Source organism: Corvus cornix, chromosome 10 (genome assembly GCF_000738735.6).
Source record: "Corvus cornix cornix isolate S_Up_H32 chromosome 10, ASM73873v5, whole genome shotgun sequence".
Lineage (NCBI taxonomy): Eukaryota > Metazoa > Chordata > Aves > Passeriformes > Corvidae > Corvus > Corvus cornix.
The window spans coordinates 4685495-4697769 of NC_046340.1; the positions used below are offsets into that span (position 1 = coordinate 4685495).

General features: G+C 40.8%; 1 protein-coding gene across 5 annotated transcripts in view; it reads right to left on the reverse strand.

The window, feature by feature from the left end:
* ARNT2 (aryl hydrocarbon receptor nuclear translocator 2) overlaps positions 1-12275 on the reverse strand; it is a 98886-nt gene that overhangs the window by 34973 nt on the left and 51638 nt on the right. For 4 of the 5 annotated variants that reach the window (XM_039557673.1, XM_039557674.1, XM_039557672.1 and 1 more), the window contains 3 exons: positions 7929-8031; positions 5863-5928; positions 5375-5460 (listed from right to left, as the gene is read on the reverse strand). In XM_039557673.1, coding sequence (XP_039413607.1) covers positions 5375-5460; positions 5863-5928; positions 7929-8031 — 255 coding nt within the window. The remainder of the gene's footprint in view (positions 1-5374; positions 5461-5862; positions 5929-7928; positions 8032-12275) is intronic. The other variant, XM_039557675.1, reaches the window with a different exon arrangement.

A 12275-nucleotide genomic window follows, 5' to 3' on the forward strand; every position in this document is an offset into this window, starting at 1 on the left:
TTTTTTCCCTTTTGCCCAAGATGGATTACATTTGGTCTGTATAGCACATTGGAAAATGTATTAGTTGGGTTATGCCACAAGAGACTCTATGAATAAAAACCAATCTGCCTGGAATTAATCAATACATGACCCAGTGGATTGCTAACCCCTTCCCAAAGTGCCTAGAGGAGAAAATATGCAAAATAATTGTCTGCTTCTCTGCAATGTAGGTGCTATTACTGGCAGCATTCCATATAGAGAAATTATTTTCTTTACTCTTCAGCTGATATTTCCAAAGATTCAACTCTGAGTGTCTTTATATGGGAGGGTGCATTTGCAGACAAGATTTACTTTTGCTTTAGCCCATTTCCTACTGAACACACTCCAGTATGGACAGGTAAATAAAGATGTGCACTGCACTTAATACCAGTTTGTCCAGCTCTTAACACAATGTAATATTGCTCCTTCACATCACCAAGTACCATCATTATCTCCAAAAAAACTTGTAAGAGCTTGGAGGAAAACAGCCACGAAACTGATCTTTAGGGGGCACCAACAAAATAAACACACTCCAGTTATTCACATTCTTTATGTGTAACCCTGCAAGAAGCTTTATTTCTCAACACCAAATATGCACCCCTCTTGAATAATAAATACAGCACTGTGCTTCCTGAGTTCATATCAACAATTGGCACAGCTAAGCCACAACTGAGCATCACAAATAAAACGCTGTGCCGTCAGAGGCTATATTTAATTTCCAAGTGTCCTTCACACCAGCAAGCAGTTTCCCACAGGGCAACAGCATGTGTTGGTGTGGACACAAGGAACTTTTCAGTTTTCCCAATGAGCTTCCAGTTGGCTCTAACAACCGAAAAGCTTCATTTTCTGCTTTCTTTCTCTACCCTTCTGCCCCAAATTTTCTGCGAGCCACAGAACAGCGTTAGTTGATTTATAGTTTTATTTCACTACACTAAGATGGAATTTAAGTGTCCAGTGGTCACTGGCAATCCCCTGATAATGCCTGTCTCCATTAGAACCATTTCTGATAGTTACTTGCCAGGGAAGGAACTACACTGCCTGACTTTATCTCCCATAGAAAACAATGGAAAAAGTCTTTCACAAAAAAGGCTGTGGATAGCATACCAAGGATAAAAATCTCATGAAAAATCCCAATAAAAACTAAATTAATCACTCGTTCAAAAAAAAAAATAAAGCCTTAAAAATGACAGCACTGCAAGCAATATTCAAGCAACTATTTTGTTTTGTATTGGAAGAGGGAGTACTTTGCACAAATGTCCAGATTCTGGCCAAAACTTTAAAATAACCTAACAGCTTTGGCATGCTGTGGTTAAGATGTTACCGTAAGTCTGACTTGGAAGACTAAAATGTTTCTTTTTTAACTAAAGGAAAAAAAAAAAAGATTTCAACATTATCTGAATTTAACATTATTCTGTGACTTTTTATTTGAAGTTTTTGAAACATGTATCTATCTCTTTTCTTCACTATGTGCTTTCTGCAGATCCTTGCTTTGATTTACAGAAAACTACCAACATCCTGACAGACTTTATCTTCTCTCTCCACCAAATCCTATGGCATGAAAAAAAAAAAGCAAAACAAACCTATTAGGAAAGTATCATATGGACCACAGAGGACTCATTTCCTTCCAGGAATGAGATCTTCAGAGGGGAGAAAAACACAGAAGAAAAGCAAATCTTGCTTAAGTTGTAAATGGGAAGAAAAACCCAGAAGAAGGTCAGCACTTCTCAGTTTTATGACTGGTTATGAACTCGAAGCACTGTCTAGGCTGAGGATCACAAATTCTACCTGTGCTGCTTTGCTGGGAGCTGAGGGACAAAGGCTGGACTCGCTGCTCAGCTAGTTTCACACAAGGGGTCCTTTGACCTCATTTAGAATAACCCAACACCACACTCATTATTTAACCAAACACACAACATGACTGGCTGCAACATCCATCTGAAATATCTGACTCCTTTTTGCTTTGACTTCCACACCAAGTTCACCCTGATTACTTGAGGCCAGCACATAACCCATGGGGATGTAAGTGTGTAGGTATCTTATGCCAGGTTTTGTACTTGATCTTAATTTTACCTGTCTTTTTAGCCACAATGGAGGAAAATGAACAGACCATTAACACATCGCCTGAACGGAGGGCAAGGCATGATGCTTCCTGTGTTTTCTCTCCCTTTTCTCAGTGAAGAAGGGGCTGAGGACAGTCTGTCAGTACATGAGCCTTGCTGCTCCACACAGGTGAGAAAAAACACAAAGGTAGGCTGGATGTGCAAAAGTGTTTTCACATTGAACATAGATCTGAGCCACAACACAACAAACCCAGTCCTTAAAATATGCCACCAGCTGTCTGTAGCTTATTCATTTTCACCTGTTTGAAGTACTCAAATGACTTCAGATTTGCACACACTCCTCACTGCAGCAGCACACAGTCTGTCACACCAATAATGATCACAGAACAGTTCTTCTCTGGATACATCTGTATCAACACTGATTGTTTTATTCAGTGCGGGACTAAAAAAACTGAACAGTGGCCACAGAAAATGCAATTCATCCCAGAAAGAGAAAATACCAAGTGCTAAATAAATGAGACTAAGTACAGATTAAGGGCATTTGGTAAGATTTGTTGTTTTGCTTATGAACAAATTGTATCGTGTACTAGCTATATAATGCACATGCCACACTGCATGTTTTGAAAGAAAAGGATCTGGAGTTTATATTAGAGTGTCCACTTGGCAATTGAAAAATAAATGCAAATTATCTTTTCAACTGCTGAATTTTTAAACAGCTGTGATTTAGCACAAGCCCATTTATTCCCAAGAATCCAGGGATGATGCAGGGCTTGCTGATTCGAACAAAGTAATTTTATTACAGGGTAGAGAAGCCTTGGCAAATTCCATTACTGCTGTGGTTATCTCATTTGCTTTGCAGATTATGGTTGAATTACCACTGGAAATGAGAACAAATGCAGTGATGTTGTCACTTATTTACTCAAACATATAGGGGAACAATTCAGCCTATGGATATTCCCATTCAACTTTGAAAGTCAATGGATACATGACAATCACCAACACAAAGTGGGGAAGACTGGGAAGGCAAATAAACACTCATGAAAAAGGCCTCGATTCAGTTCTATGTGCCCTGAAAAAGGCACTCAGACATGACTAATAGGAGTAACAATTTCGATGGTAACATAAAAGACCACTGAAATTCCACATAAGGCTGCCAAAATCAAAAACATCTCCTAGGATTGTGCTATAGTTTGGAGGCATGAACATTGTGAAGGAGCACTGGGATATCATAAGGGAGCACCATGTGATTTTGAGGAGTGGAGTAATAGAAATGGGATGAAATCCAACATTACTAAATGCATAAGCATGCACTTGGGGAACAGTAACAGTCATAAGCTAAAGCAACAGAAATAGGATGGAACTTGGTATTACTAATTGAAACATCACACAATTCAAAGCAAGATTTGCAGTTGAGAAGTGAGAAGAAGGCAGCCTGGAAGATATATATATATTTATATCAGATGTCTTAGGATGCCTGCAGGATGCAGCACACAAAAGAGAAGGATGCTGTATCCTACACTGCCAGGCAAGACAGGAAATATTGTTTGTGTAATCCATCTCTACAATCTCATCTGAAACAGGAATGTATAGTGCCAGTGACCTACATTTTGAGAAGGGGAGTGAAAACAAGAACAATTGCAGAGAAAAGTCACAAGGGTAAAGAGAATGAATTTTGAGAATGGAAAGTAGAAGTGGGCTGGATTGTCTTTGCAGAGTCCAGGCTGACAGGGTATAACCTCCTTCTGGAAATGCACCAGAACACTGGAGAGACACAGAGGCACAAGGCAGGAAAATTCCCATAAAGTAACTGACCTTCAGTGAAATAAAAACTTCCCATAAAGCAATGAGGATTGAAAATTAAAGAAGCTGTTAGGCATGGGGAAGCAGTGATGTTTTGGAAGAGATGAGATGGGGAAAAGACCTCACCAATACCAGCTGGGATTTGCAATGTGATTGATACCTGGGCACTGAAAGACCCAGAAGATCCTTTTAATCCCATGCTGCTGTCCTGCAGAACTGGTGGCTGAAGGGCACACACTGCCAACGTCAGGACCTAATGCTGACATGAGCTCTTGCATCTGCAGCTTTGCACCAGCAACACCCACCCCTGAAGAGTCAGATCTCTTTAAACATCCCACAACATGCAGCAAGATTCTCATTCAAGCTAAACAAAATCTTAGTTGACCTCCACCTTCCTGAGGAGACATCCCATATATCAAGGTTGAAATTCCATTATGTTTGGAATTACCAATAGAAAAGTAAGTCTTTTTATAGAAGAAAACAGAACAGAAAAAAACATCCATTTTCAGAGCACTTTACAGACACTGTGCTCTCACACTTTTGAGATAGAAGCAAAATTGAAACATCTTGACTCCTATTAAATCCTATTAGCAACAAGAGGGGAAGTTTTCCTCTGCTTCCGAAACCGCCTTGCAGCAGAAAACCAACAAGAAGTTCACATCTGCATGCTGGTTGCACCCATTTGGTACAAACCACCTCTCAGGACTCATAATCCCTGGATCAATGTGATTTATGGCCGTGGTGTACAACCACAAAAGGGCAGGACAGCTCCTGGTTAGATTCATGCCAGCAGGCGCTGTCGCATTGCAAACAACCTCTTCAACTCCTGCCAACGCCAAGGTCAAGGAACCCCGCTCATAACGAGGTCTGGATGAGCTCCACTGTCTCCTCCTGGAATTTTTCAAAGGTAAATATTCCCACATGTAACACCGAGTTCCAGCAGGTAAATGTTTTTCTCCGTAGATCAAAGCAATATGCCAAGACTTGATTCCCAGAAAAACAGCCTCAAACCAGAATTTATCACAAATACTGAACGTTCTCGAATAACACCATCACTGTGAACATCCATGTGCCTAAACCGAAATGACATGTTTTCATAGAGAGGTGCTTGCAACTCAGCACTTAAGTACAAAAGCATTAACTGGTGTTTTCTAGAGGTACACATGCTTTGCATCCACCTTTTTAAAATCAGACCATTTCTATGTTGGTTTATCAATATAAGTTGAAAACTTTTGACCCCAGTTTCTGGAATCCTGCATTACTGGCAATTCCTACAGCTGCTCTGTGACAGTGAAATTGAGAAGGGTGCCACGTGGAAAAAGGGCACTGAGTAACCTCAGCTGATTTTTTCTTACCAAAAGCTTCTCAAGGTAAGCTTTAATTGGTTACCACACTACAGTTCTCCCTGTTTTTCTTGCAGCATGCAAACCTGAGCCAGGTTTTCAGCTGTCCTAAGGACAGTTTGGTGCACACTGCCTTCCACGAGGGATACAAACCTGCTGGTGGCCAAGCCTTGATATAGCCAGTGCAATGGACAACAGCATACTGTGCTTCACCTTCTTTCACCGGGCCCAGGCCATTCCTGAATGAACAAGAAACACAAAAACATCACGTTGATTGATATGAAGAATAGCTTTATGCTTTCAAACTATGAGTACTAGTGATTTACCAGTATTTGCAAGTTATGTTGGAACCACCCAAGCGTCAGCCTAGGGTCCTGTACACTGCCAGCTCTGTTATGTTGCTATTCAAGCTGTACCTGTTTTCTTGTAATATTTCTCTGAGAAAGATATTGAAGATTGATTCAGAGATGGAGCTGGTGTAAGACAAAGAATTGGAGTGACACTTGCAAAGACATTTTGTTTGCAAAAAGATCCAGTGGGTGCAGGACCAGGTAACACTCCTGGAGTGGGCATTAACCCACTGGCAAGTGAGAGGGCCGAGGGCAACTACAGCTGCTTTGTGGTAAATCAAGTAATAGTACCTGTATCTTTTTCTCATGGTGGTTATTCTGTTCAGAGGTAAATGATCCAGAGGAGCATTTCCACACCTAAAAGTAAATTAATACTTTAAAAAGCTAAAAAATTAATATAAATACACACAATGAAGATTTTGAGATCTTTATTACCATATGTAAGTAGGCAATTATGGATACTTATTTCTGGCAAAAAGTTGCATGTTCATGTTTTTTTAGAACGTGCTGCTTCCATAGGCTGAGCTTTTTAGGTGTGCTACAAATATTTTCTTTGAGAAAAATAAAAGAGACTAGGAAAAGATTCCCTTCCAAACTTCCCCAGCCTAAAGACTATTTGAAATTGATATCCCACATGTGGCTAAAGAATAGACACACTTCAAAATGCCATAAAACGAGTGTGAAAACTAGAGAAAAGTATGTCAGGTATCCCAAATATCCACACAGATCAATCTCAGTCTTCCTACAGCTTCCCTGAACAGAAAAATTCCACTGCCATCCACCAGCTACAATGTCTGTAGACATTAGGATAATGTTTGCAAGATCAAACTATTTAGACTGTCAAGTAACTTTGCTGAAGACTTGTTCATGTGTATTTTGTGGTATTTGTAAGTATGCCTAACTGTATAATTTCAACAATCCATCTGAAGCTGAGTAAATAGTTTGAAGGGTAAAAGCAGTTCATCTTTAATGGAAAAATAATAACAATGAAAGAAGCAACCACAAGGAAAGTTCACATTATCTGAGGCTCATTCCTCCCAGAAGGTTTTCTTTTTATTCCTTGAATTTTTTTTGCTTAGCAGTCACTGCCAAGGAGAAGAAACGAACAACTAAAATAAGATTTAGAAATACAAAAACAGTGGGGTTACTGGCACGTGTAAAATCACTCTCATGTACTGGAGTTTATAGAATCAGGGTGCTAGGAAATAACTGCAATCTGAATTGTTTTGAAAGCTGGGGAACAACTGCAAACAGGACACTAAGCCTGGTTTTCTTTGCACAAACAAGTCCTCTTAATATGATGTGCAGCTTGGAGGAAGAAAAACCAGTGTTCTCAGTGCTGCTCTGCTGGGCTGTATTTCTTCCATCCCAGTTAAGAGGGGAAAAGGTTCTATAGCTCTGAAGTCTGATCTTACAGATATAAAGCATATAAACACCTCAGAAAGGCACCCAGGAGCCAAACATTCAGCATCCTCACAGGACTGGAAAAAATCCACCACATAACCAGAGTACAGGTATCTGTACTTTAATATGTCAAGTATTTTGCTTTGTGTGTTTCATTCTGTCATGAATTTTGCATTTGCTGTTTTCAGCATTTACACTGGACATAGCCTACAGATGATGTACTTTCATCAGTCTGTAGTTGATGTACAGCTGTGTACTTTCCCCTCCTAACCACTGACAAAAATTTATTGCAATAGAAACAGGGGTTTTAGCCTGCTAGCACTAAAACAAAAGAAGTGCTCATGACCCCCCCAAAAAAGCACTGGGCAGACAGATCTCTTAAAAGCCCAAACAATGCAGGAGAAGTTGGAAAACTGCAAATTAAAAACCCTCTAACAATTACTCATTTATCTAGCATCAGCCAGCTGACATCTGGTTAATTCATACCAGGCTTAGGTTAATTCCTACATAGCTGGCAGGTTTGCAACTGAATTCCTGTTTATCTTCAAGATTCTTCTAATATTCTTGGTTTGCTGAACAAATACACAGAGCTGGGCATTCGTTACCCTTGCAAAAGCTTTGTTTCCAAATTGTCAATTTGAGTAACTTTACTAGAAAAGACAATGGCTAACAGTCCAGGGGTGAAGCTGTCATGAAGTTCCCTGGAAAAAGGAACCCACACCCCACACTGACAATACTAACTACAACAGAAATGAGGTGCTGTTTCGCCTTTAACTGTGAAGGAAGACCAGGTTCAGTTTCACTCCAGTTGCTGAAGTAGTATTCTAGAAATACATCATGGGAGCGTGTCATTCCAGCTTTAGCTTGTAATCAAGGTCAAATTAGTGCAACAAAATGTCTGAAGTCTAAGCTGAGGACTGGAACCATTATGGGAATACAGGGTAAATGCATACCTCATCCTGCAAATGAAAGAGCGCCTGGATCCCATGCACATTCTCATTGAGGACTGCTGACCCTCTTTCTTTACTGTCCCAGTCTTCAAGTCCAGGATTCGTCCTAGAAATGCCAGGGAGAGCAACTGGTGTTGAGTACATAAATTTAATTCCATTTACTAGAAACTAAGATAACAAAAGTTCACGAGCTGAATGCCATTAGCCCAGTTAGGGGAAAAAATACCAACAAAAAACATCTTGATCCTGGGTCTCACAGGGGAGGATCAGTTATGTGCTGGTTTAACTAAGGATTTCAGCAAGGCTGACTCTGAGTCACAAGAGTGATGGCTCCTTCCTTGGCTGGCCCAAGACCAGCTTCCAGGGCAGAGTCAAATGCCTGGAGGCAAACAAGGCAATGACAGCAGGCACAGCTTTTGACTTGATCCGCTTGCTCCACTCTTTACCAGAACTGTGGATAAAGCAATATTTATCAATCCCCTGACAGCTGCTCCTCTTTTCCTGTACTTGTGCCTATCTAGAACACTCTCACCACAGCACCACCTCACAGTGGGAGCTGTCAGGATGGTGAGATGCACAAAAGACCAACCTTTTCTCCTTGATGATGAGATACAGGATTTGTTGCAACAGCACTTATGGTGGGGGCCTTTCAAAGCTGATAAAGAACTGACATGTCAACAGCATTTCTAATTTTCAGACAGATCAGTGAGGTGATCTGATTCACCACACAGCAACACAAGCCTGCGCAAGGTCCAGGGCCAGACCCTGCTCCCTACAACCCTCAGAAGCACACACCACAGGCACACCTTGGAAAAGGGACAACAGCCACCCAGTCAGCTCAAGAGAGGACAAGACAAAGGGAATGCAAAGGTAGGAAGGGGGCAACAGATTAATTTTTTCATTTAAAACAGAAGACTGATTACTACAGACAGGTTCAGATCAGGGACTTCAGGACACTGGGTATCACCCAGAATCCTTCTGCTTATCACCAAAGAACTAAGAAAATGGACTTTCACATCTACAGCTCAAATGCTAAGAGACGACTACAAAACCCAGCACAGACTAGAAATGAATCACTGGCCCAGATCCACAATGCTCAAGGGCTGGATGCAGCCACAAAAGTGACAGTGGGCAAGAGAAATGCAGTGGGAACAGCTGCCAGGCAATTAAACGCCGGCCACCAGTGCTGACAACACACGGCCATGAGCAAACCCACATGTTTAAGGTGGGTATCTTTCAGTAACTGAAACTATACAAGCCTGAGTCTTCACTGTGGTAAAAGTAGCCAGGTTTACAGCAATATAAGGTGCCTATTCTGTCTGTACTGAATTGAAGACAACATGCAGAATACATTCAAAGTCTCCCTCACCAGACCGACCTAAAAGTCTCTGTCCAAAAATTCAGTTCTGAAATAAACCTACTGCCAAACACTAAGTTCAGAGTTACTCTACCTCTAAATATTTACTTCCATCCATGAATGGGAATGAAATCATTACATAATAGTTTAAAGATTAACATTTTACATAAGGAATTAGGCAGCAGCATTTTAGTTTCAAGGTATACTCCAGAAAACTCCTTCCGGAGGAAAGCCACCCCTGCCAACAGAAGGTCAGACCTCACTTGGTGTCATGTCCAAGGTGCATCTCTGGTTAAGAAGTCAGCATGACTGGGGAACAATTCCTAGGGGTGCTTCAGTTTAAAGCACTGGTCTATATATTAATCCTGGTCTATGATTCAGGTGTGAGCTGGGAAGAAATCACACCAGACTTCCCAGCTCAGCTGTGCTGACCCCACAGCGTAGGATGGATCTGAAGTTCTAACACTCTTCCCTTCCCTGCACTGGACAGTCTCTCTCTGTCTCTATAGCCAAAGTCACAGTCTATTTCCCCATCCCTTCAACTAATCAGACAATTGAGAAAATAAAATACCATCGGGCAGGAGGCAAACTTGTTCTCAAACCATGGCAATATATGATAAAGCACATAAAGACAGAATATATGTGCAGGACCCAATGGCTGTCCATGTGAACAGGCCAGTGAAATCAAACCATTAAAAGCAATTTTCTCCCAGGGCACAATAGCTTTGTCATACACACAAACAAAAGAAAAGTTGTTTTCTGTGCACATTCTTTTTTCATTCCAATATAAATTCTTGAAGAGACACTAATATTAATCAAAAAACAGTGACAGTAAATGTAACTCAAACAGCTAATAGGAATTTCTGTTTTTATCATCCAAGAGCATCTATTAAAAAAAAAAAGAAGGATATTTCACAATTACGTGGCCACTAAGTCTAAAACTGCTGACACATGTTCCTTTGGCATGTCTGGAACCCCCAACAACAAGTGTCAGAGTTTTTAAATTTAGCTTTTTGTTTGGCAATGTCTTTGAAATATGTACCAGATAACAAATAGAGTTCTAAATTTTGCCCTGACTTACAAAATCACTGCAGGGGGTATGTGAGTCAGAGAAATGCTTGCTGTCCTGATATTATGACAAAGCTCTCTCAGCAGCTTGTTTCAATAGTCCAGTAACTATTAGTCCATGTGTCAACCTTGTAGAGCTCTAACAATGTGCTACAGATTTTTATACAGAACAAGCAGTTTGTGCCTCATTTGTTATTAGAATCTTATGATCACATTATATTAAAAAGAGGAAGAGTTATAAGAGTGTAAGATTAATCATAGCTACATATAGACATATAGAATTATAATTAATTATAGATTAATAGACTAAATCAAGGAAACTAACATAAATTGCACCTAAGAGTCACACAGGCAGCTCAGTTCAAGGAGGTGGAATGTCCCAATGATAGCTCTGTCACAGAACCATAAAATATTCCTATCTCTGTTTGTTCCAGCATCCTTGGCGATAAATGTTCATTTAGGTTTCTCCATGGACAAACACAAAGCACATCTGATGTCAAACTTGGCAATTATATTCTTATTAATAAGAAATATTAATAGGATGCTCTCACAACTTCTGTTAACTGAACAGTGCATGTGTGTCTTTTTTTAATTTCTCCTTCTAGTTTCTTCAGAAGAGCCGTTTTACAGCCCAGTGCCACCACCAGCTGGATCCCTTATGAGCTTCCCCATAAACTGCTAATTGCATGTAGCTCATTTTCGTGTTAAACTTTTCCCCTCACCAGCTCCAGACACAACCCTGTGTGCAGCAGCACTGCTGTGACTGACACTGCTGTCTTATTGCCCTTTACAGCAGCTGCACAGCTCAGAGGAAACCAGAGTTTGCTCTGCTGAAAGGAGAAAGCAAACAAATGAGCACAATGCTGATTAGAATGGGCACATAAATCTCTCTGGCTGGTCTGGGTAGAACTGATAATCTGCTGAAATCTCCCCACTACAGTCCCCATCCAGAAGGCAGTATTGACTCAACCTGTAATAAACCAGTTGTTCTCTGAGCAGGAAAACCACTGTGTGATCCAGGAACCTGATGTCAGCTGCTGTGACAGGCAAGGGCTGGCACACAGAGACATGGAGGTGAGGACAATGGGCAAGTTCATTATTTGGGCACAATCAGAGAAGCCACATAAAGCTCTTACCAGTAAAAAGATAAGTTGGTAACAGATTCAAGTACTGAGCACATATGCCAGAAACACTCCCTGCAGGGTGTTTGCAAAGATGCTCTAAAAACATTCTCATGATGATCAAGGGAGCAAATGTTCATGTTGGCACTGATGTGCCCCTTGCGTGTGCAAACACTGACTGGATTATGCAGAAACCTTCCCCTTTTGGATCTCCAGTTGCTACTGAGAATGTTCAAACTTGTTTTCTGTGCTTGCAATGTTTTGAGATGAAGCTAAGCCAAGGATTGGCCTGGGCCTACTGAAGTTCATGGGGTTTCAAATCTGGGCGTTTGGCTCAGATCCACCTTCACACAATAGTACCAGCCTGTTGGAAGATTTGTTCCTCCACGTTTATGCACTGCATGCTAAGGTTTATAGCTTGGTAATCAAACACAGTCTGCTCTTTTCACTTTTTTCAGTTTCTCTTTTTTTTTTTCTTTTGTGGATTCAAAACTCCATAAACTTCAACACCTAATTCTGCCACAAATGGATTTCTCTGCTGGATTTCCAGCTCCTAAGAATGCTGCAGTCTGCAGCTATAAAGAAGGGTGGTTGCATAAGGGCATTCTTCTGCAAAAATTTCAGTGCAAGTTGGAATGGTTGGGTCTGAAACAACCATACAGTGCTCACATCCAGTTTGCAGCATGGAAACACCCAGCTCACAGATCTCAAAAGAAATTTGTTTTGGCCTCATGTGCACAAATATACTGCTGGCAAAGTACATGATACAATTTTCCATTTCCTTCTAGCTCATCAGTAGATGGA